Source organism: Macaca thibetana, chromosome 4, assembly GCF_024542745.1.
Source record: "Macaca thibetana thibetana isolate TM-01 chromosome 4, ASM2454274v1, whole genome shotgun sequence".
NCBI classification, from domain to species: Eukaryota; Metazoa; Chordata; class Mammalia; order Primates; family Cercopithecidae; genus Macaca; species Macaca thibetana.
In genome coordinates, this window is record NC_065581.1 from 61,203,580 (window position 1) to 61,231,472 (window position 27,893).

The 27,893-nt window shown below is 35.7% G+C and overlaps 1 protein-coding gene across 6 annotated transcripts in view; it reads left to right on the forward strand.

Moving 5' to 3' along the window:
* Positions 1-27,862, forward strand: part of PHF3 (PHD finger protein 3) — an 85,809-nt gene extending 57,947 nt beyond the window's left edge. For all 6 annotated transcript variants that reach the window (XM_050788636.1, XM_050788637.1, XM_050788641.1 and 3 more), the window contains 12 exons: positions 4,417-4,723; positions 7,590-7,773; positions 11,555-11,702; positions 11,782-11,938; positions 13,709-13,825; positions 15,883-16,014; positions 16,902-17,037; positions 19,413-19,608; positions 20,111-20,258; positions 22,535-22,624; positions 24,579-24,774; positions 24,994-27,862. In XM_050788636.1, coding sequence (XP_050644593.1) covers positions 4,417-4,723; positions 7,590-7,773; positions 11,555-11,702; positions 11,782-11,938; positions 13,709-13,825; positions 15,883-16,014; positions 16,902-17,037; positions 19,413-19,608; positions 20,111-20,258; positions 22,535-22,624; positions 24,579-24,774; positions 24,994-27,116 — 3,934 coding nt within the window. In that variant the 3' untranslated portion in view covers positions 27,117-27,862. The remainder of the gene's footprint in view (positions 1-4,416; positions 4,724-7,589; positions 7,774-11,554; positions 11,703-11,781; positions 11,939-13,708; positions 13,826-15,882; positions 16,015-16,901; positions 17,038-19,412; positions 19,609-20,110; positions 20,259-22,534; positions 22,625-24,578; positions 24,775-24,993) is intronic.
* The last annotated feature ends 31 nt before the right edge of the window (positions 27,863-27,893 follow it).

Consider the following 27,893-nt stretch of genomic DNA (forward strand, 5'->3'; position numbering starts at 1 on the left):
GTTTAATAATTTTCCTAAATTGAAGAGTAGGTGTTAGTCCCTTTGTTGTTGTTGTTTACCTGCTGCCACCTTTTGGATCTACTGTATAGAATCTAGAGTGTTTTTGCTTCAGTCTGTAGAATGACTTAGAATGTTAGGTGCATAGAGATTTTGGGTTTACACTCTGTAATTGATGTGAATAATATATGTTAACATTGGAAACAATTTTGAAAGCATTTTTGATTACTTCAATTTTGTGAATAAAAAAAGCCTATATAATTGTTTTTTTCTTTTCCTTTTTCTTTTTTTCTTTTTTTTTTTTTGAGACGAAGTCTCACTGTTGCCCAGGCTGGAGTGCAGTGGCGTGATCTTGGCTGACTGCAAACTCCACCTCCTGAGTTCAAGCGATTCTCCTGCCTCAGCCTCCCAAGTAGCTGGGATTACAGGCAAGCGCCACCATGCCCGGCTTATTTCGTATATTTGTAGAGATGGGGTTTCTCTACATGTTGACCAGGCTGGTCTTGAACTCCTGGCCTCAGGTGATCTGCCCACCTCAGCCTCCCAAAGTGCTGGGATTACAGGCACAAGCCATGGTGCCCAGCTGATTGTTGTTTTTACGTATTAACTAGCCTTCACTACTACTGTGATCCTACTACTTTTATACATTGTGCTTGTATACATTTTGTTTACCTCAAAAAATGCACCTGTCATGCAGCTTGTAATTTTCCTATTTTAATCCTTGTGTAAGAATATAAATTTATTAGAAAGGGCATATTTGGAAATAATTTTGATCCTTCTCTTTGATTTCATGCACTAGATACATTGAAAGCTGTTTGTTAATATGACACATTTTCTATCACTTGAAACAGCTTTGCTTCTGTGAAGACTATATTAATGCGTTATCATTTTTTTTACATATTGCAGTTGAAGTTAGCTTCCTTGTGTGTGCTCCCAGTTGGAAATTATATTTTGTAATATAGCTGTGTCATGGCTAGATGTGATATTAATCATAAGCAACTTCTATACATATCCTAAAGACAGTAGATCCTTAAAGAGGCAACATATCATGCTAGGTTTTTGTTGCTTCCATTTATTTTCATGATTCAAACTTACACCAAAGATATATGATTTTAAAGACCAGATTATTTAATCCTCTAATTTTTAAATTAATACAATTTTTGAACTTCTTTTAAATGTAAGTCAGTTGGCATTTTGTAAGGAGGAAGTCTTAGTTTTTTCATATTATTTACCTTGTGGTTTCTATTTTTCTACTTCTCCAGAAGATGGTTGAGTTTTTAGTTTGCATTACACTTCCTTGGCCCCAATTGTAGAAGACTAGTATATCAGATAATATTTAAAAAACAAACAGAAAATGGATTTATAGCTTTCAAACAAGAAAACTGCTGAGAAGAAACTTCTAGAACAAATAATTCTGCTTTTCTCTGCAGATTGTTAGTAACAAAAATGATTTAATGTTTATGTGAAATAGAATTTTTTCATCTTAGGAGAGTGAGTCAGTCTCTGTCTCTCACACACACACAGTAACATGGTCTAGTCTGTTACTTAAAAGGGAACACCAGAACTGGAGGCCCATCTTGAAATGCTTACGATGTTAGTGAATTTATGATGAATTTGTTAAGAGAGGAGTTGTCGATGCTATCTCTGTAGTTTAACTTTGAAGAAACTTGAAAATTTTGCTCATGCCAAAAAGATAATAGTTTTTAATTCTCTTTAGTAGGTCTAGTTTAGTTTTTTTAGTTTATTGTATGTGAACATGTGATAGTAGGAAAAGACAGCATAAATATTGCTTATAACTCTTCCAATTAAATGATTCATACTGACTTGGTCCAGTTAATTGATCCACAGCTAAACTCCACACAACACTGATTTTATAGTAAAAGATTTAACATCTAGGGTGTAGCCTTTTCCTTCTTTCCTCTTGGTAATTAGAAATTTAAGGACGGGGCAGAAAGTGGTAGAGTAATTGTTAGTTACAACCACTCTAGCTACTCTCTCCCTTACTCCATACTCCCCACATTCCCATGTTTTTAAAGTAGAGTAACAGCATGAAAAGGAAAGAAAATATATTCTCTTTATGTGATAGGCCATCTTTTCTGTTTTTTTAAATGTGGTTTAAAATGTTCTTAGTACTTCCATGTTTTAGACCTTAAAGTGATCCATATAGGACATTTTTGGTTATCAATTTCATTTTCAAGTGAATTTATCTCTAGGACATGTGGAAATTGTTTCTGTTGATGCCATTTTTTTCTTGATTTCTCAGAAAATTTTATATAACTGCATTTTTTAAACTGTAATATAAACTATTAAGATATATCTGTAGATGGCACTAGAGTTTTGCTTTTCATAGCCTCTCAAGTTTGAATGAGACATTTCCAAAGTAAACTTGAAATGAGGCTCATTGAAATAGTTGCTTGATAAATTTCACGATCATCAAACCACTCTTGCCTGGTTGTCAAATAAAAATGTGAAAATTCCTTGATATGTGCTTTATATTTTGACCTTTAGGTTTGGATTTGGGACAATAGCATGATTTGTACTGTAGGTTTTTAAGTCTTGTCTCACTGAAACTATCCCAGACTTGCTTTGAAGAAATCTTAATATACCTTTAATTATGGAAGTAAAGGGAAATTATTAGCTTTCCTTCAGCATTTCAGAAACATTCATATTAGACAGTTGCTTTCAAGAAATAGCAGTTAACCCATTGTTAGGAAATTTACGATGCTCATTACAAATAATCATCTTTAATATCTTAACTTTGCAACCTGAAGTGGGAGAACTTTTAAACACCTGCATTTCAAACTGTTTTTCCCCTTTTGCTAGAATATCTGTATCGTTACGGGCCCATCAAAAATCTCAAACCTGTAGGAATTACTTCTGTCTTCCAAACATATGTTACATTGTTCGAAAGTTTCCTTGCTTGTCAACCCCAAATATTCTGTATTATTTTTTTCAAATCAAATTAATCCCTAGGGAGATGAGGACTTAACCTGCTAAAGCTAGCACAGGCATTACCAGCAAGGATAAAGAATGATAAATTAGAGATGTGATGAAGTCAAGTCTCAAGGCATAGTAGTGGTTTTATACACAATAAGCACATGAGGAAGAAGAAAAGGAAGTGCTGCTATTGAGGAGTGAGGTATTTGGCAAGACTTTAAAAACACTAAGGATTGGAACTCACTGTTGTAGTTTTTACAGTTCTAACATTAAAACAGTACCTCTGGTATATTTTGAGTTGGCCATATTACCCAGTGTGTTACTTTCAATATCCTCTCTCTTGGACTACAGCTTTTTGAGAGGAGTTTGGCACTATTGGTGGTGCCACTATTAAAATCAGCAGCACGGTCTTTAGATTGTTAAAGTATTTACCTAAATCCTAAGTCTTTCATCTGTGTCATAAATTGCTAGCCTGAAGAAAAAAAGGGCAAAGTTAAGGATGGATGTCTGAAATGAGCATTGCAGCTTTCCTAACAATGGGTTAAAAAGCACGTAAATTAAATCACTGTGTATATATCTCATTTGCCATTATTTTCAAAGGTAGTTATAGGTACTCCTTTTAAACTGGGAAGATGGAAGCTTTTTTAGAGTCATACATCTCACATCCCTGGAGTTGTCCTATTGGTTAGTGAAGTTATTATTTAGCTAAAAGACAATGATGGGAAAACTTTTATAAGAAAATTGGGAATTAAATCCAACCCAAGTACTAATATTTTTATGTTAAGATAGAATAGTGATCTTTATTTGGAAAACAAATCTAAAACACATGGTAATTAGTAAGGAAGTCCTTTGAACTTAAAAGTACAGAAAAATATTCTTTAGCTGAATCAGCGTGACACCATGAACCAGGATATTTTGAGGTTATCTGGGTAAGATGACTAATAAACAGTTTGAGAGGCTTCATCATGCTAGCTTTTGAGCTCTGTTTCTGTTGCTATTGTTAGTTTTTTATTTAAAACGATTCGTTGGATAAACAGTTCTTCCCAATTTTATGTATGATTTCACGTCTGTGGTGGGGTAGGTAGCTGTAATGTTGATGGATTGTCTGTGATGAAATTATTACCAAGATTTTATCACCCTTCTCAGTGGAGAAATTTATTGTTAGTCTATACTTTGTTATTCTTTATAGTATTCAAGACTGACAAAGGCCAGTTGTCTTTTCTTCCTGATGGTTTATTGCCCCTCCCTCCCCCAGCATTTTCCCATTCATACCAGAGGAGAAATATTTGAGGTCTTAAAGGTATCATTTTAATGGAATATTATTTTCTTTGAAAACTTGCTGTATGTTGAACTTATGGATAGAGATGGAAAACATGCAAAGTTTCAGAAATCAAATATTGAAAATTTAATTTAGCCTCATTTTTGACATAGATTTTCTTGTTAAAAAAAGGGATAAAAGTTTTTTGGTGTTCTGTTTTCCAGGTTTATGGTTGGCTGTGGGAGATGTGATGACTGGTTTCATGGTGATTGTGTTGGGTTAAGTCTTTCTCAAGCACAACAGATGGGCGAGGAAGACAAAGAATATGTCTGTGTAAAATGTTGTGCTGAAGAAGACAAAAAGACTGAAATATTAGATCCAGATACTTTGGAAAACCAAGCTACAGTTGAATTCCATAGTGAAGATAAAACAATGGAGTGTGAAAAGCTTGGATTATCAAAACACACAGCAAATGATAGAACCAAATATATAGATGATACAGTGAAGCACAAGGTCAAAATTTTAAAACGGGTGAGCTCTTCATTAATGCATTATTTTGTTTATTTAAGAGCTTTTTGTATGGACTGGCTGCAGTAATTTTGAAATTTCTCTGTAGAAGTTTTAATGTTCTTTTACATTTTCAAATTTAGTGTTCCATGAAAGTGAATAGGTTTTTATTTAAAATTTTTTGGCAGTCTTGGTGAAACCAGATAGTGACTTTTAGAATATGCAGACCTTATCTCTTACCGTCTTTTATGCCATTTCTAGCCCTTAGTTTGGTACTTGAATTTTCTGTTGTAGGATGTGTGTGGATCTTGTGGCCGTTAAGTGTAAATTGTGCTTGCTAAGTTTCTTTAGAAAAGCTTTTCAGTCCATAAATATCTACCAGCCCTTTGAACATTTGACATTATTTTTTGACTACCTTCCGAAAGTATTTTCTAAATAGAAATTTCAAGATATTTAGGCTTTAATAGGAGAAATGTGTAAAGGACACATCATTTTATCTGATTAAATTTTCTTTCCTCATTGTCTACCTTTTTATTACCTATCACTTTTTTAATCATTAATTTGTTACTCTTATAGAATACTGCTAGAGAGGAAACACAGTGGCAACACATGTATGTGGTTAGGCAATTATAATCCAAAACACAAAGAACATGAATTTTATAGTTGGAACTTTGGAAATCTTTTAGTCCAACCATTTTGATTTATTAATATGCCCTACAACATTTCTAGGAAGTGATGATCTAGTTTCTGTTTGAAATCCATTGCAAGGGGATACATCTTCATTTTTAAGCATCTAATTGTTAGAAAGTTCATCAGTTTGAGCTGAAATTTACATCCCTGAATTGAAGCCTCCTTATTAAAACTAATTTCTCTACAACATGATATGGAAGTTAATTTAGGTTGAAGAGCATGAGGATGTGTTCTGCAGTATCTTACCTATTATTTACAAATCCATTTCTTTCAGGCACTCCTTGTATGCCAAATCTGGATTAAGTTCTAGTTTGCCACATTCTTGTGGCATCTAATATTTTTTTTCTGTCAAGACTTTTTGAGAATCAGATTCTGTCCTTCTGATACGTGTTGTTACTTTGTTGATTTGATCCTTAAAGTAATTGATAATATGGCTTTAAGAGCCACAGTGAGAACAGTTTATAGCATGTATTTGGAAAACTTCTGTTATTAACTAGTATTAATAATCACCTCTTATGTACAACTTCTTGGCCATGTATGTATGTAATACAGTGAGAAATATAGCTCATTGTATTGGCCATAACTGAGTTGTCTCTGTCTTGCTTAAAGAGACATCATAAAGTCTGGGTGTGGTGGCTCACACCTGTAATCCTAGCACTTTGGGAGGCCGAAGTGGGTGGATCGCCTGAGGCCAGGAGTTTGAGACCAGCCTGGCCAACATGGTGAAACCCCGTCTCTACTGAAAATACAAAAATTAGCCGAGCGTGGTGGTGCATGCCTGTAATTCCAGCTGCTTGGGAGGCTGAGGCAGGAGAATTGCTTGAACCCGGGGGACAGAGGTTGCAGTGAGCCGGGATTGTGCCACTTTATTCCAGCCTGGGCAAAAGAGTGAAACTCTGTCTCATAAATAAATAAGACATCATAAAACATTAACAATTTTAATATTTTGAGAACCTCTTTATCCAGTCTATCAGAAAAGAATCTGAGGTGAGTCTGATTTTGTAAATGCATGCACCATACAAATGATCACTGCCTCCTTTTTTTTTTTTTTTTGAGACGGAGTCTCGCTCTGTCCCCAGGCTGGGGTGCAGTGGTGCAATTTCGGCTCGCTGCAAGCTCCACCTCCCGGGTTGACGCCATTCTCCTGCCTCAACCTCCTCAGTAAGCTGGGACTGCAGGTGTCTGCCACCACGCCCGACTAATTTTTTTTTGTATTTTTTAGTAGAGACAGGGTTTCAACATGTTAGCCAGGATGGTCTCGGTCTCCTGACCTTGTGATCTGCCCGCCTCGGCCTCTCAAACTGCTGGGATTACAGGCATGAGCCACCGCGCCCGACCCACTGCTTCCTTTTTGATGAGAGAACTGTTGACTCTTATTTGGACTTGTCTGATGTTAGTTTATGGAATCTGCTTTTCTTATCCCTAGATTTTTATGTTGAACTATTTATTGAGTTTCTGTTGTGTGGCATAGCACTACCTGCCTTAGGTGTATAAATATTGAAGTATATTCCTGCTCTCAGTGTCTAGTTGCAAATAAAAAAATTTTTTATTTGCAAATAAAAAATTTGTCTAATTTTAGACAAATAAAAAATTAGAGGATTCTTAGTCTAGAGAAAAGCACTATTTTGATTATACCCTATTTTAAAACCTGAGTATATGTCTGACTGTATAGCGTTCTTCTCCCTGTCTTTCAGGAACATTAGTAGGATGTGATTAATTTCTTCCAAGGGTCTCAGAATTCCAGTTTTACTAGTAACTCTTTGTGGATTATAATTAGAACCAGAGTAGCAGGTACTCTGATGGTTTATTCTACCTCATGGGAATTAAAATTGCCAATAGGCACACTGAGAACTTAATTGATACACTTACTAGTATATAAGTGAATGTAATTTCATTTGTTTTAGAATGTAGACACTTGTTTCTTCACAATTTCCTTCTCCTTTTTCCATATCCAGAGCCAAATAAGAGAATTCTTACTACCTTAGTTTTTAATTTTCTTTCTACTAATGATATTGAGAGCATGATCTTTATGTCCTTTGTTTCTCCTTTATAAACTATAATGTATTCTACACAAAATAGGTGCAGAATAAATTTCGAATGAAAGAGTGAATCTCATTTTACTAATAATCGAGTTATTTTTGTATGTCTTAAAAAACAAAGATTGTTTAGTTATTTTCATTCTAATGTACTATTTTTCCAGGAGTCTGGTGAAGGCAGAAATTCATCAGACTGTAGAGATAATGAAATTAAAAAATGGCAGCTAGCTCCTCTTCGTAAGATGGGACAACCAGTTTTACCTCGGAGATCCTCAGAGGAAAAAAGTGAAAAAATACCAAAAGAGTCTACAACTGTTACTTGCACAGGAGAAAAAGCTTCAAAACCAGGTAGTGGGATGAACAGAAATAATTATATACTAATATATTTATATCCTATTTAATATACAATTAATTAGTATACTTAGGGAATTTCTACAAATTGAACATTTTAATGGCAATAAAAATGGGTTAGGTGATTGGCGTTACTTGTAATTAAAAACTTGCTCTAAATTCTGGGGAAGCACTAGTGAAATCAAGATAAGACCCCTGTTCTCATGGCACTTAAATACTAATGGAAGAAGGCAGTAAGTTTGCAAGTAAGAAAATTGCATGTTATTTTATAGCTTGTGAAGAAAAAGTGGAGTAATGGAATAGATAGTCACAGGTGGGAAGAGTAATGGGACTTCTGTTTTACATGGAGTGGAGGAAGTAACTTGTGAGGTGGGATTTGAAGGGATGCAAAGATTTTTGGAGGAGGTACAAGGTAAGGGACACATCAAATCTTAAGGCTTTGTGGTAGAGACAAGCTTGGTGTTTGAGGAGGAAGAAAGCCACTATGGAGTGATTAAAAGGTAATACATAAGGGATAGAACAGTGTTAGATGAGTTCCGAGAAAATTATTGATTGTACCCTATTTTAAAACCTGAGTATATGTTTGTCTATATAGTGTTCCTTTCCCTGTCTTTCAGTAACATTAGTAGGATGTGATTAATTTCTCCCAAGGGTCTCAGAATTCCAGTTTTACTAGTAATTATTTGTGGATTATAATTAGAACAAGAGTAGCAGGTACTCTGATGGTTTATTCTACCTCATGGGACCTTTGGGACTATGGCAAAGAGTTTATATTTTGTTCTAAATGTTGTGGGAAACCTTTAGGGGGTTTTGTACAAGGGAAAACACTGGTTGCTCTGTACAGTTTGGATTGTAGGAGGGCAGGAGAGAAAGACAGTAACCTGATTAGTTCATAGCAATATCCTAGGAAAGAAATGATGGTAACTTGGAATGGAAATACAATGAAGGTAGTGAGTAGTGGTCAGGTTCACATATGTTTTATAATAGAGTTGACAGAACTTGCTGATGGCTTCGATATAGGTTGGTAAAGGAAATAGAGTCTGAGAAAAGAGAAAGAAAAAGGTTTTGGGAAGAAAATGGAAAAATTATGTTTTGGCCATTGTGAGATTCCTATTAAACATCCAGGTAGAAATGTTTTAAGTAAATCTTTGGCTGATGAGTCTGGAGCTTATTAGAAGACTTCGGAGGTTGGTATATAAATTTGGGATTTACTAGTGCATAGCAGTTAGTACAGGTGAAACATCCCAAATATGAAAATCTGAAATCGAAACTTGAATACCGGCATGATGCTCAAAGGCAGTGCTTGTTGGAGCATTGTGGATTTCAGATTTTCTGATTTGGGATACTCCACTGGTAAATACAATGCAAATATTCCAGGATTTGAAAAAACCCGAAATTGGAAATACTCTGGTCCCAAGCATTTCATATAAGGGCATACGCAACCTATTTAAAATCCTGGGCTTAGATGTAAATAGCTGCAAGAGAGTTTGATCATGAAGGGACAGAAGCAGAGCCCTTGGGAAGCACCAGCATTTATTTTTACTTTATTTTTGTGACAGGGTCTCACTCTGTCACCCAGGCTTGAGTGCAGTAGTGCAGTAGTAGCTCACTACAGCCTTGAACTCCGGGGCTCGAGCTATCCTCTCGCCTCAGCCTCCTGAGTGGCTGAGACTACAGGTGTGCACCACCACACCCAGCTAATTTTTTTGATTTTTTGTAGAGATGGTGTTTCGTTGTGTTGGCCAGTCTGGTCTCCAACTTCTGGCCTTCAAGTGATCTTCCTGCTTTGGCCTCTCAAAGTGCTGGGATTCCAGGCATGAGCCACTGACCCTGGCCATCAGCATTTAAAAACTGGGGAGAGAAGAGTTTATACAGCAAAGAAAACTAATGGGTGGCCTGTGAGGAAAGAGGAGAACTAAGACTGGTGGCCTGGAAGCCAGGTGAAGTTTCAAGAAGGAAGGAACGGCCAGATGCTGTCTGGACATCTAATAAGATAAACATAAGATTGTTAAGTCTATGACTTAGCAAAATGGAAATCATTGGTGACCTTGACTAGAATGATTTTGGTGGAGCAGTAGGGAAAAAAACCAATTGTAGTGGCTTGTGAGTGAATGAAAGAGTGAGGAACTGGAGATACTGATTACAGATAACTCTCTCAAGGAGTTTTGCTGTTTAAAGAAACAAATGCTATAGTCGCTAGAAGTGGATGTGAATGTTTTTTAAAAGATACTATATCATGTTTGTAAGACTAATGGGAATGATCCAGTAGAGAGAAAGAGACAGAGAGAGAGAGAGAGATGATGATGATGATGATGTAAGAGAGAGAAGTGATAGTGTAGGTGTGAAACTCAGGAAGACACAAGAGGGGATGGGATTCACTCCACATGGAGGGAGGTATTTATCAGAAAGGTCAAGTGCATCCATTGGATAGTAGGGAAGATTGTATGTGGTAGGAGGAAGAACTAATGTAGGTAGGTTGGATTTGGTAATGGGAAAATGTGATAGCTGACATTTTTTCCATTTTTTCAGTGAAATATGAAGAGCAAATCAAAGAGGTTGTAGTTGAGAAGGTGGTATTGTTGATTTGAGATGAGAGGAGAAAAAGTATGAAAAAGATACCTTAAAAAGTGGGAGAGCAAATTTATTAGGAAAGGTTAATAGGATTAGGGCAGAAAGTTGAGTTACCTACTTAAAACTTGTGGTTATAAATTTAAAATGACATTTGTCAGTACCAGTACTTATTTTTCTCCCTTGTCTTTTGCCTATTTGGGTGAAGGATAAAAGTTGGCTTTTAGCAGGGTTGTGGTTTTTGCCAACACACATGTTTAAAGGAGAGAGAATAAAGGTATTAAGTATACAAGGGGCTGGTAATGGTATTGGACTATGTAACCTAAGTTTATAATGTATGAAAGTGAATACATGAAGATGGTAAAAATTATAGATTTAAGAATTGTTGGAATGAGGAGATTCTAGAATAAATATGCTAATATAGTAAGTCAGAGTGGTGGGATGTTTGACATTGAGATTTTGGAGATGCGTGGGAATTAGTAATGATAGAATAAAAATAATTTGAAAAGCTTAGCCTTCAAATTAGTAATATTAAATGCAATTAAAACCAGAAGAGATTAATCAGTTTTGTGGTATTAGGTTATTATCTGCTCCTAATAAGTTTAGATCAAAATTTCTAAATAGCTTTTAAAATTTAATTAATATATATATGTGGAAAAATAACTGGCTCTAAAAGCCATTGTCTAAATTGAGGAAAGAGTAAGACCAGTTTTTAGTCACTATTCATTTTAATTAGGATTTCAGTGTCAGGAATATTTCAGTATGGACTATGGGTTCTGATAATTATTTCTTTTTTTTTTTTTTTTTTTTTTTGAGACGGAGTCTCGCTCTGTCGCCCAGGCTGCAGTGCAGTGGCCAGATCTCAGCTCAGTGCAAGCTCCGCCTCCCGGATTTACGCCATTCTCCTGCCTCAGCCTCCCGAGTAGCTGGGACTACAGGTGCCCGCCACCTTGCCCGGCTAGTTTTTTGTATTTTTTAGTAGAGATCGGGTTTCACCGTGTTAGCCAGGATGGTCTCGATCTCCTGATCTCGTGATCCGCCTGCCTCGGCCTCCCAAAGTGCTGGGATTACAGGCTTGAGCCACTGCGCCCAGCCCTGATCTTATTTCTAAATAGTGACTTTTAATCAGTTTTGTTTATAATATTATGCATTAAAAAGGAAAGATATTTTTAAAAGCAATGTAATAAGTTTTGATATTTATTCAAATTAGGTACTCATGAGAAGCAAGAGATGAAAAAGAAGAAAGTTGAAAAAGGAGTGCTTAATGTACATCCTCCTGCTGCTTCTGCTTCCAAGCCTTCTGCAGATCAGATCAGGCAAAGTGTCAGACATTCTCTCAAAGATATTCTTATGAAGAGGTAACATATTATTATTATAGAAGTTTGAATAATTATGCTTTATATATTTGAAAAATAATTGAATTTTTCTAATTTTAAGACTTACAGACTCAAATTTGAAGGTACCAGAGGAAAAGGCAGCAAAAGTTGCCACAAAAATTGAGAAAGAACTTTTCTCTTTTTTTCGGGACACAGATTCTAAATATAAGAACAAATATAGAAGTTTGATGTTTAATTTGAAAGATCCTAAAAACAATGTAAGTATGCTTTGTTCATATGTTTATGTTTCCAACTTTCCTGAATACGTAGGTATCTCAGATTGTAATACAGTAGATCTATAATTTATTAATTGGAGTGAGATTAGATTTCCTTTTGATGTAGAACATGTAATTTTAATGGTCTTTTTGCTACTGAAGAATTCTGCATACTAATGGATAGCATTAACCGTTCAGTCTACTGAAATGCTAACCGTGTGTTAACCTGATTTATATATTTTTTTCTTTACTCTCCTTTATATAATCCAATTTATTAAAAAATTCATTCATATGTATTCTTCAAAAACTCTTGAGCTAAAATTTGTAACACTTTTTTTCTTAAATCTGAAAATAGCTATTTTGTACTTAAATCTGAAGATAGGATAAAAATGCTTTTAAATTGTTTTTATTGAAATGTGATTTATTTTCTTAAGAAAATACATAACTTTAGTTCTAAAGATAGTCTTAAATATAACTTTAGTTCCAAGTATCTTTTAGCAGTAGAGTAAATGTTAATAATTTTTTTCTTGGGATTTTGTGTTTTGGACAGAGGAAATCTGAAGGCTGTGCATGTGTATGCATGTATGTCAGTGTTAGCTCTCAACACCAAAAGTCGGTCTCTGATAAGTACAATAAGCAAAAGTCACGCCAGTGAACATTTTAAAAGTTCGGAACATGACTGATCTCTTGTCTGACATTTACTTAGGTCCACCAGCAGTTTTTTACTATAGATGACTCTAGGTAACAGAATGTAATTAGATGCAACCTTTTTGCATGAAAGGTTTTCACACAACTGATACAAATTTGTTTAAGGATGTTTGCTACAGTATGTGATTTGAGATATTTTCTTGAAGTATACTAACAGAGGCTTAAAAATATACATTGTATATTCTGCCATCATGGTCCTGGATCAGATGCTTCTGGAATTACATAATCTGGAAGCTTAACTTCAGCAATTAAATAAAGATTTATTTCCCTCAGGTTTTTTTCTCTTTTTTTTGGAGACAGAGTCTTGCCCTGTCGCCCAGGCTGGAATACAATGGCGCCATCTCAGCTCACTGCAGCCTCCTCTCCCGGGTTCAAATGATTGTCCTGCCTCAGCCTCCCAAGTAGCTGGGATTACAGGCACGCGCCACCATGCCCAGCTAATTTTTGTATTTTTAGTAGAGATGGGGTTTCACCATTTTGGCCAGGCCGGTCCCAAACCTTGACCTTGTGATCTGCCTGACTTGTCCTCCCAATGTGCTGGGATTACAGGCGTGAGCCACGGCACCTGGCCTCCCTCAGGTTTCTTTCAGGTTTCTTTCTTGCAGGTGGTTCTTTGCTCTGCAGTTTCCTCCAAGCTTGTCAGGATTTAAATATATAAAATCTTAAAACTATGAAGACCATTACATTGAGTAAAGCTGTTAGATGCAGTACCTTCCTGTACTATAGATTGCTTATTGTTATGGTTAGATTGTGTCCCTGGGTGGACTTAATACAACTTTTGGGTAGGTATTGTAATGGTTTTACTGTACATGCTTCTCCATATGTATTGATTTTTACATGAAATGTTTGTTTTGCTGCCTTAGATAAATTCCTAGAACACAAAGCTGTCATTTAATCTCTGTGTAGTAGGTAATATATAAATAATTAAAAATTTGTAGATCAGTCTTCAAAAAATTGTATCTTTATTACAAGTTTCTGTATAGTAACCACTCTTTTACTTTAAAATAGTAACCACTCTTTTAAATGTTTGTCTCCCCTTCTATTCCTGTTTTAAAATCCTTCCAGATATTATTTAAAAAAGTACTGAAAGGAGAAGTAACTCCTGATCATCTTATCAGAATGAGTCCAGAAGAACTAGCTTCTAAAGAGTTAGCTGCTTGGAGACGAAGAGAAAACAGACATGTAAGATTATCTATAAATATGCATTTGACTATCAAAATTATTTTTTTTCAGCCATTGGGTAAAAATTATACAGAGGTAAATTCACAGACTGCACAATAACACAGACTTTCTGTTACATGCTGCTGCTTTTTTTTTTTTCTTGAAATGGAGTCTAGCTCTATCGCCAGGTTGGAGTGCAGTGGTGCGATCTCAGCACACTGCAACCTCCACTTCCTGGGTTCAAATGATTCTCCTGCCTCAGCCTCCCGAGTAGCTGGGATTACAGGCACGCGCTGCCATGCCCAGCTAATTTTTGTATTTTTAGTAGAGATGGAGTTTCACCATGTTGGCCAGGATGGTCTCGATCTCCTGACCTCATGATCCGCTGACCTTGGCCTCCCAAAGTGCTGGGATTACAGGCATGAGCCACCGTGCCCGGCCTACATGCTTCTTTTAGTTACGTGTTCTCCATTCCTCTAGTTCTTAAATTCTGTTGGTTTCCCTGATCTTGTCAGTTTTTTTCCTCATTTTCTCCAGTTACTAGGTTACAGAATTACCTTGTGTTTTATTATAGTTTGTAAATGAGAAGGATGGGAAAAGAATTAACACTTTTCATAATTACATCTGTATTTTTCAGCAGCACAGTTTAAAGGTATTATGAATATTGGTAATTTGTAGAGCCAGATGAATTAAGTCAGAATAAAAATGTGTACAGGTTTATCTCTTATCCAAAGTTTCAAATGCCAGAAGCTCTGAAAAATAAAGTTATTTTCGCATAACTAATTTATTGATAAAGCTTAACCTGAATTGCCATGTATGAATGTTCATATTCACAGAAATATTGTATATTATATGGTGCTGTCTCAGACCTAACTGGAATGTTATGTAATACAGAGTGTGCACACCATATTTCATGTTCAAATTTAAAAATTCTGAAACTCACAGATAGCAAGAGTTTTTGTTTGGCGATTGTGAACTTAAAGGTACTTAGAGTACCTTTAAAAATTGAGTATGTTACTTAGAGCTATTGTGACAGTGAGATAGCCATGTTATCCAATTTTTGTATTACAATGGCATCAGAATGTTAGCCCCTTATTCTAGAAAATACTGGTTATAGTTCATATTAACTCCACATGATTTACCTGATTCTTTTGTTCATAATATTTAGTTACATCTGAGGCACTAAACCTCCATATAGACCTATGCCAGATCTAGTTTGAAGCTCATCTAGAGGCCTTGATTTGACATATCATACTTCTTCATATATTCCTTTACCTTCACGATATGTAATTTCTCCTCCTCTTATATTTTGAAAATAATATCACCTCCTCTTCTTTACCTCCATATCCCAAATATGCACATGCCACTCTTCTGCTTTGAAACTGGCTGCGAGTATCATCTGCATCAGAAAATGGCAGCTTGTTCTTTCTTAAGGCCATGTACCTGATTTTTCTTTAAAGGATAATTTGTACTTAACAAAGAGAGTCCCATCTATGCCCTCCTTAACCTGTTCTATTCCTGGCTACCTTTTTACTACTTCTCATTATACTTGCTTCATTTTGATGTTTTGTTGCTAAGCTTGTTCAACTGAATTTTCAAGGTCACTAAGCAGGTTTAGTTAGGAGTTAACTAATAAAGGACTGCCAGATCAGTCGTTGGATTAAACTGCTATTGTGGGGGATGTTAGAACATTGAATTAGGAATTTAAGAGCGAGATAGTTCCTATTTCCCTGTGGCAGCTGCTAAAAAGTACTAAATCAGCAAACAGATTTCAAATATAAATACTATGTTTCACCACTTTGCAAATTACTTTGGACCTCATTTGCCTCCTGATATAAATGTACATGTCAACTTCTCATGGTTGAGGTATGGGGTCTAATTCTTATAACCCCAGTGCTTAAAACTGTCTCTGGCATATAACAGTACTCAGAATATGTTTGTTATATGAGACATTACCTTAAGATTAAAAGTCATCTGTGATGATGCGTTTATTTTTAGGTAAGCTCTTATTATTTAAGGTGTACATTTGGAAATACATATTTTAAGTTTAATATTTTTAAAAAAGTATTTTCTGTTAGACCATAGAAATGATTGAGAAAGAGCAGAGAGAAGTGGAACGACGGCCAATCACCAAAATAACTCATAAAGGTGAAATAGAAATTGAGAGTGATGCCCCAATGAAAGAACAGGAAGCAGCCATGGAGATTCAGGTAAGGATAGATATACCATGTTTTATAGCTCAAAACATGAAGATTCAGAAAAAGTTTGTCTAATGTTTTTAAAGTAGAGAAAAGAATTTTAAAATATGCATCCATTTCAAAGTGGCCTATTTTATTGGTTTAGTGGTTTTTTGAGTGTTGAGTAATGTTTCTCTTAGTGTGCAAATTGTGTTATAGGTACCTGTTAAATAGTTATTACAATGTAGATTCCTGGAGTGCTCTGACTTAGTGAATTTCTTTTTATTTTTTTGGTGGGATGGAGTCTTGCTTTGTTGCCCAGGCTTGAGTGCAGTGGAGCAGTCTCGGCTCACTGCAACCTCCACCTCCCAGGTTCAAGCGATGCTGCCACCTCAGCCTCCCAAGTAGTTGGGATTACAGGCATGCGCTAACACACCCAGCTAATTTTTGTATTTTTAGTAGAGAGAGAGTTTCACCATGTTGGCCAGGCTGGTCTCAAACTCCTGACCTCAAGTGATCTGCCCACCTCGGCCTCCCGAAATGCGGGGATCACAGGTATTAGCCGCTGTGCCTGGCCTGACTTAGTGAATTTTTTAGTAGGCTTTAGAAATCTGTAAGTGCTTCTTAGGCAGATTGTCATTTGATAGGTGGCATAGCTTTTCTTATTTTCAAAAATCAGTGAAGAAATAATTTGATGTCTTATTAAAAGCCTTGAAGAATGGGGAATGTTTAAATTTTTGCTCTTTTAAGTTACAGTTAAAAGTTAGCATTCATTTTCTTAAGAAATAGTAAAAAAAAAAAAAACCTATCTATGGAACAATTTCATTTTGGAAAAATATAAATGGAAAATATAGATTGATTTTGATAATTAAGGCCAAATTTTATCAGCTAAAACTAATTTTTACTTTCACTTACGTTAGGAACCAGCTGCCAATAAGTCACTGGAGAAGCCAGAAGGATCTGAAAAACAAAAAGAGGAGGTTGACTCTATGTCTAAAGATACTACTAGTCAACACAGACAACATCTTTTTGATCTCAATTGCAAAATTTGCATAGGTAATTGGAAGTTTTTTCTTCCTAAAATTTTGCATTCATTATGAAAGAAGGATAATTGTATACTAGTATATGTAATTTAAATAGGTTTTGTTTTCTCAGTATTGGTGGTGAGGCACTCACTCACAGTTAAGCTTTTGTGTGACTAGTTTTCTGGGTTGAGGTATAGTTTGATACTGTAGTGTAGTCTGCTGTCTAGACCTAATTATACCATACATGATTTGAACTTAAAAACTCTTCTTGCCGGAGTCAGATGACAAGAATTTAACCATTAGAATGAACATCAAAAATTGTGGGCAGTTGTGATGATACTGTCATTTACTAAAGTAAAGGAGTAAAATAGCATTTATATTTTATTATTATATATAACATAAGACAAACCGGAAACTGAAATTACTTTTTTGTAAAAAAGCTTTTTATTTTTAAGAGCAGTTTTAGGTTCATAGCAAAATTGAGAGGAAGTTACAGAGATTTCCCATATACCTGCTTCCTCCCTACGTGCATAGTCTCCGCTGTTACCAACATCCCACACCAGAGTGGTACAGTTATTACAGTTGACGAACCTACGGTGAAAAATAATGACCCCAAATCCATAGTTTACATTGGCGTTCACTCTTTAGAGTTGTACATTCTGTGGGTATGGACAAATGTGTAAAGACATGAATCTAGCATTATAATATTATACAGAGTATTTTCACTGCCCTAAAAATCCTCTTTTGTCTGTCTATTCATCCCTTCCCCCAACACCCCCACCAACCCCTGGAAACCACTGATCTTTTCACTGTCTGTAGTTTTCAGAATATTGTATAATTGAAATCATCTAGTATGTAACATTTTCAGATTGGCTACTTTCACTTAGTAATATGCATTTAAGTTTCTCCTATGTCTTTTCATGGGTGGATAGCTCATTTCTTTGTAGCATTGAATAATATTCCATTGTCTGGATATATAGTTTTTATAGTTTATCCATTTACTTAATGTAGGAGATCTTGTTTTATTATAAGTTTTGGCAATTACGAATGAAACTAGTATAAACATCTGTATGCAGCTTTTTGTGTGGATGTGTTTTCAACTCCTTTGGGTAAATACCATGGAGCACAGTTGCTGGATCGTATGGTAAGAGTATGTTTATCTTTTAAGAAACCTCCAAACTATTTTTCACAGAGGCTGTGCCATTTTGCCTTCCTGCCAGCAATGAATGAGAGTTCTCCTTCCTGCTAGCAATGAATGAGAGTTCCTGTTGCTCTACATCCTTGCTAGCATTTGGTATTTTCAGTATTCTAGATTTTGGCCATTCTAATAGGTGTATAGTGGTATCTCTCTGTTGTTTTACTTTGCATTTTCCTGATGTAGCATCTTTTCATGCTTATATGCCACCTGTATAGCTTCTCTGGTGAGGTGTCTCTTCAGGCATGTAGAGTCATGAGCTGTTGCTGTATAATCCAAACCTGGATACAGATATACAGGTTTGTCTTAGTTCTTCATGTTACATCTCGAGACTATTGGAATTTGGTGTGGTTTAGTTAAAAAAAAATTATCAAGAATTAAGAAACCTGTTTTAGGTTCTAGTAATCATATTTTCATTTTAGCTTGTCTGAGTTGTTTAACATTCTCTTCTTCTAATTTTTCACATCACTAAGAGAGGAATTACACTGTCTACTCTAGGGGTCCTCAACTGCCAGGCCACAAACCTGTACGGTCCATGGCTTGTTAGGAACTGGGCCTCACAGCAGGAGGTGAGCGGTGGGCCAGTGAGCATTACTGCCTGAGCTCCGCCTCCTGTCAGATCAACAGTGGCATTAGGTTCTCATAGGGGTACAAACCCTATTGTGAACGGCACATGTGAAGGATCTAGGTTGGGTGCTCCTTATGAGAATCTAACTATGAATGCTTGATGATCTGAGGTGTGACGGTTTCATCCTGAAACCATCTCTCTCCCCCCATCCCGCTGTCCATGGGAAAATTGTCTTCCATAAAACTGGTTCCTGGTGATAAAAAGGTTGGGGACTGCTAATCTTGTCCATATTTACTCATTATATGTTTTACACGTAGGAAATAATTATAAAGTGATTTTAAGGGGAAATTAACATTATAGGTAGAACCATGCACGATTTGCTTTGAATTGCATTTCAGATAAGCTTAGGTCCCTGTATATAGAAGAGGACTGGAATGGGGAGAACACTGGTGAATTTTCTGCTGATTCTTAAATGTGGTTGTAACATAACTAAATGATGACAATTAGATATAACCCCAGGAAAGGTATGGTTACTCAACGATCGAATCATAGAACCTGAATAACTTTAGAAAGTGAAAATGGGTCAAGTTATAAAAGTTGTGGTTAATAACAATTGTGTTTTTTTGGTGTATTCTGGGCTTAGGTCGAATGGCACCACCTGTAGATGATCTTTCTCCAAAAAAAGTAAAAGTTGTTGTAGGAGTAACTCGTAAACATTCAGACAATGAAGCAGAAAGTATAGCAGATGCGTTGTCTTCAACCTCAAATATTTTGGCTTCCGAATTCTTTGAGGAGGAGAAACAAGAGTCTCCAAAGTCAACATTCTCTCCTGCTCCACGGTAATTTTCTCTGTTGTAAATTCTGTAATACTCATCATAGATCTTTGCCAGATTGTACTTGCAAGTCTTCGAAAACAGAAAAGTGACATTTTGGGAACTTTCATTTGAGAAAGTAACTGTACTTTCCTGTACTTTGAGATAAAACAAGACTTTGAAAGTAAATTTATTTTGAGTGGTTTGAGTGAGAGATTTGAGTGTGTGGGGAAACAGCTTTAAATTCTCTTTAATTGTGCTGGTCCCAAAAGTCAGGGATAGATTATTAAAGAAGAAATGCTTGCACTTTTCTCGATCTTAGTTCTCCTAAGCCAGCCAAAAGGGAAGATTTTGTAAATCATAACTATGTAAATATGAATGTAATTTTATAAAATAAAAGTGTAAACTCTTTGTCAGTAGCCTCATATTTTGGCCTTCTTCACATGCTAAAATACGAGTAACTGATGACTAAGTAGAACATTGATTTATTCATCAGCTTGTCTTTAGGCTTTTTAATGTCATTTTCTAGTCCAGAGATGCCTGGAACTGTTGAGGTTGAGTCTACCTTTCTGGCTCGATTGAACTTCATCTGGAAAGGTTTTATCAACATGCCTTCTGTGGCAAAATTTGTTACCAAAGCCTATCCAGTATCTGGCTCCCCTGAATACCTGACAGAGGTACTGTGAACTTTTCTGCTCTTCTGTGCATGAATTGATATGTGTGTTTCTGAAAGTAATTGACAGGGAAATAAGACAGAGTTAGTAATAAAAATATTTATTAACAATGATTCTTAAACAGTTCAAGTAATATAATTATGAATTAACAAATGGATCTTTAGAATTGTGAAATAAACTATACTCTGAAAGTTTTAAACTCCCATGTCCTGTACTTTTCCCAAGATGTACTGCCTCACTGTGTCAGTTAATTAAAAATCAATGAGAGTCTACATGGATATCCAAGTTTTTCTTTGAATACACACTTAAATAAAAGATTTACATATTTTTGGCCTTTAACGTTAACCCATTGAGATTTTTTTGTTGAACAAGTCTCCTAATTTCCCCACTGCTTGTGTTTCCCCATCTTCATGACTACTGTTCTTACCTGCCTATTTCTGTGAATGTGGTTTATGTAGACCAGGAGTTGAAGCTTTACAGCTATTTGAAAACCAGTGAAACTAGTGACTATAGTTGCTGCAAGTGACACCCTTGGTTGGTTTTACACCTGAGGGAAATAGGAAGAAATTATGTGGTATTTATGGAAAATAAGCAGCAGTAACATTATAATATTGTGATAAATGTGACAATGACATTTTTGAACTATTTTAAAGGAAATGTATTTTTGTATGTGTATAGAAGGAAAATAAGTCAGTACATAGTACATATATATTGTATTTATATTGAGATCATATTTTGCTATCTTGCTCTTATCTTACCTTTTTCATTTATTCTCCATCGCTGATTTTAAAGAATTAAAAGATTGTAAAACGTTCCTTTTAGTATTTGGAAAAGCCTAAATCATTTGCCTGGTTTTTTTTTTTTTTTTAAGGCTAACATAAATTTTACTTTTCTTTGGATTAGGCTGCGATTAGTTTAATTCAGTATAATATTGTTTATGTAATGTTTATATCAGTTTATTTGGTTAGCAGTTGTGGGGTGTTTTTTTTTTTTTTTTTTTTGGAGACAGAGTCTTGCCCTGTCGCCCTGGCTGGAGTGCAGTGATGTGATCTCGGCTTACTGCAACCTCTGCCTCCCGGGTTCAAGCCATTCTCCTGTCTCAGCCTCCCATGTAACTAGGATTAACAGACATGTGCTACCACACCTGGCTAATTTTTGTATTATTAGTAGAAACGTGGCTTCACCATGTTGGCCAGGCTGGTCCCAAACTCCTGACCTCAAGTGATCTGCCCGCCTCTGCCTCCCAGAGTACTGGGATTACAGATGTGAGCCACTGTGCCCAGCCTAGCAGTGTGTTTTCGATTAATAAACAGACTAATCAATTTTATATACAGTTTGCTTGATAAATATTTTAAAAATGTGGGCTTTATAAGAGAAAAATGAATTAGACCCATGATGTTCTTCTTGAACAAATCTGTTTAGAGATTTATTGTTTGGTCAGTCCATGGTGAAGATAATTCTTTAAATGGAGAGGTAAGCCCTTAACTACAAAACCCTTTTGATTTTAAACAAAATTATTATTTTCCTCTCCAAGACACAGTTTTTATGTGATTGCTGTCCAGATTTTTCACTTCCATTTTGTACCTGTTTTTAGTTTGAGACTAAACTCCCAAATCAAATATTTTAAAGTAGTTAATAATTTAAATAAACTAAATTGAATTTAATATCAATTATGTTTTTATGATTTTCCTCAGTCTTCATGGAAAAAATAGGAATGTACTGAATAAAGTTAAATATTCTTAATTGCTTTTATGTGTAATCATCTGTTTTCAGAAGGATTATGCCTTTTAAAAAAAAACCTTGAATTATTACAATATTATTCTCCTTTGTGCAAAAATACACTCTGTAATTAGATTTGGTAACCTTTGAAGTTCCGCTGTTAATTATTAAGGAATTTTCCTGCCTACTACTACCAAAAGGGGAGGTTACAATCTGCTAATATTCTGAAATGTGTTGTGTTCTTTCTGAATTGTTAATGTGGTATGCTTGCCATTGCTTCCCTTTTCCATCTTTCATAGTGAGATTGGGCATGAACTAAGACTCTTTCTTAGTAGCTGTATTTTAGACATCAGTCATTTTTAGTTGGCATTTTAAGTAAAGCCTAATTGCTCTCTCTTTATTATCTTCTTTTCTGATAACATTTTTCATAATCTTTTTATTTACTTGTTCTTATTACTGTTTCAGATTAGTCTTAGAACCAAATTTGTATGAATTACTAATGTCATAATAAAGATAATCTATATATATTGATTTTTTTTTTTTTTTTTTTATAACCACAGGACCTACCAGATAGTATTCAAGTAGGTGGCAGGATATCACCTCAGACAGTTTGGGATTATGTGGAAAAAATAAAAGCATCAGGAACCAAGGTGAGGAAAACTTTTTTCACTATACCAGCATGGGAAAATGTTTAGAAAGTAAACAGTTCAGAATTATTTTGCAAGGGTGCAAGGTCTCCTGGGGAAAGGAGGCAATACACATTTTAAGTCTACATAACACACCTCACAAAACTGAACAAAAGCCATTTGCTGAGGCTATAAACAGTACAGCATTTTTTTTTCCTCTCGTCTTCTGGGATGCTCTCTTTGTGGCTTCTGTTAATGTTTTAGAAGAAATGTTTTAGAGTAAATATTGAAATTCACCCTGGAATTTTGTCTTACTTCTATTATAGACATGTGTTTGAGTGAGGGCACAGCTAAGCTATTGTAAAAGAAAGAATCTAAAATAGAGTGACTCAAAGAATATAGAAGTTGATTGGAGTGTTGTCCTCAGCAGTCAAACATACCAAATAGGAATAAATGAGGAATACCTGTCTAGTTGTTTCAAAGGCAAATTGCAGTCATCAACTTCCATTGGAAAGAACCTAGTCACATAGCCATACATAGGTGCTAGGGAGGCTGGGAAATGTAATTTTTATTGGATGACCATGTACCCAGCTAAAAGTTAAGGGCTTCTCATTAGTAATAGGAGGAAAGGAGAAAAGATACTGTGAAATGGCTCTATCACAATAATATTTCTCCTTTTCCTTTTTCTCTCTACATTTTCTTTTCTTTTTTTTTTTTTTTTTTTTTAACTTATAGAATATTATTACTACAGAGGAAAATTTAATCATTAGAAGAAATTGTTTTTCCCTCCAGGGGATGTGATAGTACCTAGTATATTACAGTCATTCAATAAATAAATCTTGAATAAATAAATGCTACTTTTTTGCCTCTTTTTCTAGAAGTCTCTAGTTTTCCTTTGGAATGAACCAAAATGGATAATCTTAAGCTGAAAAGAATGTTTTGTTCCAATATAGATTTTAGAATTTAAATCGATATAGTGTTAAAATACAAATTAAAGCACTAATAAAAATGAGAAGTATTACTCTTGGGCATTTTGAGAATCAGTCTTGAATCCACACATATATTACTGCCCAACACTTTATAGTATATTCCAATTTAACAGATTTAAACACGCTGTAATAGTTGTTACTAACATACATATGGTGATTTTTACTCTAAAAGAGGGCAGTTTAGATGACACACATTTTATAAGAGATAGAGTCATATTTCAGCTCATTCACATGTTTTCCTTAGGAGCTTGCATCAGTTTTAGGCTTTGCAGCAAATCTGGCTCTCCCATTTCGGCCATATACCATCATGAAAAAAACATTGTTTTTGAACACTACCAAATTAGTAACAAATTAGGACTGTCTTTTCTATCTGAAACAAAGCCGGGAACCTAGAGGCAAGCAAGAAAATTCCTGAGTAAGCCAAATTACTGTACAAAATTTATGGTCTATACGTGTTTAAGGTCTCTTCATCCAGCCCTTTTTATTTCTAAATTCAGTGCCTAGTAACTGGATTATTAGTAGATTTCTCTGTTGTGTATATAAATGTATAGTAGGGTGGAAGTATTGGGTGCTTTGAGTTCCCAGTGGGTCAAGAACATAGGCAGCCCTTTGTGGAGGTTACAGCATTGGAAATCACGATATAGTATAGATATTAGAAGACTTGGGTTTCAGTATCATCTCTGCCACTGACACAGTTGTATCTGTCACCTTCATAAAAGTCGTTAATCACCTTGGGACTCCGTTTCTTTACGTTTCCCTAAGAAGTGTAAGCCATCAGATAAAACAAATCCATCAGTGGATCAGTAAAGATCTTTTCTTAAGAGTTACTTCCTTTTAATATTCTCTTCTGTATTTAAGTTGGTAAACCATGTTATTTGGTACTATCATTATAAAGTTCAGTAGATTATTACTAATTGAGAAATAGTTTTAAAACCAAGATACTCTTTAGCTTATTATCTTAAACAATCATTTGTTCTTTTCTTGAACAGGAAATTTGTGTGGTTCGCTTCACACCAGTAACTGAAGAAGATCAAATTTCTTATACTTTGCTCTTTGCATACTTCAGTAGCAGAAAGCGCTATGGAGTAGCTGCTAACAACATGAAGCAGGTTAAAGATATGTACCTTATTCCTTTGGGTGCCACAGATAAAATTCCACACCCTCTTGTGCCTTTTGATGGACCTGGTAGGTATACGTTTTAATAATAGGATAAGAATGAAATAACATGGGAGGTGGGACCAGAGTGAAAAGACTGATTCTGCCTTCTTTCTCAGGATCCAGCCGTCTAGAGATGGCTTTACAGGGCCAGGCATCATTTAATATCCTGTAATAAGTTAGAGGCAGAATTTTACCCTTTTTTGTAATGATCGAAAATAATGAATTAATGTTTTTGGTTTTATACAGGGCTTGAACTGCATAGACCTAATCTATTGTTGGGCTTAATTATTCGTCAGAAACTGAAGAGGCAGCACAGTGCCTCTGCTAGTACGAGTCATATAGCTGAGACTCCTGAAAGTGCACCAATAGCATTGCCACCTGATAAAAAAAGTAAAATAGAAGTTTCTACAGAAGAAGCACCAGAGGAAGAAAATGACTTTTTTAATTCCTTTACAACCGTATTACACAAGCAGAGAAATAAACCTCAGCAGAACCTTCAGGAAGACCTTCCAGCAGCAGTTGAACCTTTAATGGAAGTCACCAAACATGAGCCACCAAAACCTTTAAGATTTCTTCCTGGCGTATTGATTGGCTGGGAAAATCAACCTACTACTCTGGAATTAGCAAATAAACCTCTTCCTGTGGATGATATACTTCAAAGCCTTTTGGGCACCGCTGGTCAAGTATATGACCAGGCTCAGTCAGTGATGGAACAAAACACTCTTAAAGAAATTCCATTTTTAAATGAGCAGACCAACTCAAAAACAGAAAAAATAGATAATGTGGAAGTCACTGATAGTGAAAACAAGGAGATAAAAGTTAAAGTAGATAATCTTTCAGAATCCACAGATAAGTCAGCAGTAATAGGAGAAGAAACATCAATAGTAGGATCCTCTTCCATTTCTGCAGGGCCTTTGACGAGTCTTAGTCTCAGAGGTAAACCACCAGATGTTTCTACAGAAGCATTTTTAACAAATTTATCGATTCAGTCAAAACAAGAGGAAACTGTGGAGAGTAAAGAGAAAACATTAAAAAGACAGCTTCAGGAAGATCAAGAGAATAATTTGCAAGATAACCAGACTTCAAATAGTTCTCCATGCAGATCTAATGTAGGAAAAGGAAACATAGATGGTAATGTGAGCTGTAGTGAAAACCCTGTTGCTAATACAAGGTCTCCACAGTTTATCAACCTGAAAAGGGATCCTAGGCAAGCAGCAGGACGAAGTCAGCCTGTAACTACTTCAGAAAGCAAAGATGGAGATAGTTGCAGGAATGGAGAAAAACATATCCTTCCTGGTCTGTCACACAACAAGGAGCACTTAACAGAACAAATGAATGTAGAGGAAAAGTTGTGTTCTGTAGAGAAAAACTCATGTGTTCAGCAGAGTGACAATTTAAAAGTTGCACAAAACTCGCCATCAGTAGAAAACATACAGACTTCTCAGGCAGAACAAGCAAAACCCTTACAGGAAGATATTTTAATGCAAAATATTGAAACTGTGCACCCATTTCGAAGAGGATCAGCAGTAGCGACATCTCATTTTGAAGTTGGAAACACATGTCCATCAGAATTTCCTTCTAAAAGCATCACCTTTACTTCCAGAAGCACCAGCCCCAGAACAAGTACAAACTTTTCACCCATGAGGCCACAGCAGCCCAGCCTTCAGCATCTGAAGTCTAGCCCACCTGGATTTCCATTTCCAGGGCCTCCTAATTTTCCCCCACAAAGCATGTTTGGATTTCCACCACATTTGCCACCTCCATTACTTCCCCCTCCAGGCTTTGGCTTTGCTCAAAATCCCATGGTTCCCTGGCCACCTGTTGTTCATCTCCCAGGTCAGCCACAGCGTATGATGGGTCCTCTCTCACAAGCATCAAGGTATATAGGCCCACAGAATTTTTACCAGGTTAAAGACGTTCGGAGACCAGAAAGGCGCCATAGTGACCCTTGGGGTAGGCAAGACCAACAGCAACTGGATAGGCCATTTAATAGGGGTAAAGGGGACCGCCAGAGATTTTATAGTGATTCACACCACTTGAAAAGAGAGCGACATGAAAAGGAATGGGAGCAAGAATCTGAAAGGCATAGACGCAGAGACAGAAGCCAAGACAAGGACAGAGACAGAAAAAGCAGGGAGGAAGGGCATAAAGATAAAGAGAGGGCACGGTTATCACATGGTGATCGAGGAACAGATGGAAAAGCAAGCAGAGATAGTAGGAGTGTAGACAAGAAGCCAGATAAACCTAAAAGTGAAGACTATGAGAAGGACAAAGAACGAGAAAAAAGTAAACATAGAGAAGGAGAAAAGGACAGGGATAGGTACCACAAAGATAGGGACCACACTGACAGAACTAAAAGCAAAAGGTAAAATTTGCAGGCTGCTTCAGGATTACATTTAAATAACTGTTAAATGTTGTATCTTGTAAACAAAAGAAAGATTGCCTGCTAGGATTGTGCCATCTTTAAAATTTTTACTATCAGTCATTTGCAGAACAGTAAATTCTATGTGTTGGTGCAGAGTGTCCTGTACCAGTGCTCATCATCCCTTCTTCATACCAACTGTCCCTAGTTATAGGAATTTAATATTTTTAAAAATTTTACATTGCTGTATATTCAAAGATTTGTTTTATTAATATGCAATAAAGGCTTAGAAATTTTAGTTTTATTCCTTAATTGGTAAATATGGTTAACTATGGAATATATTTACTGCCTCTAGTGAATGTCCTTTATATAATGACTAATTTGGGAGTAATGTGTGGCTCTGTAAGTTTGTTTTAAATTGCACTGTTTTTAAAGAAACTGTAGAGGAGCAACAAAAATCCAAACAACTTCATAATCAGATTATGCTAATCATTTAGTTGAGCAGTTTTTGACCAAGAATCAGAAGCCCAAGGGGTACATTTATTGCTTTAATCTGCACTCATTGAAGTCATTTATTACCATGTACTACAGCTTTGTGGTAGGTCATTGTTTTCATTTTCATTTTTGGCTCTTCAGAAACTTGAATACTTAAGCTTGTACATGATCTTGTGTTTTGCTATCCTTTTTACTGTAAAATGTAAATATTTTAAGGGATATTTTGATTCTAAATATGATAAAAGAATTTCTCACCTATTTTGTGTGTGTGACTTGAAATTCAGTAGTA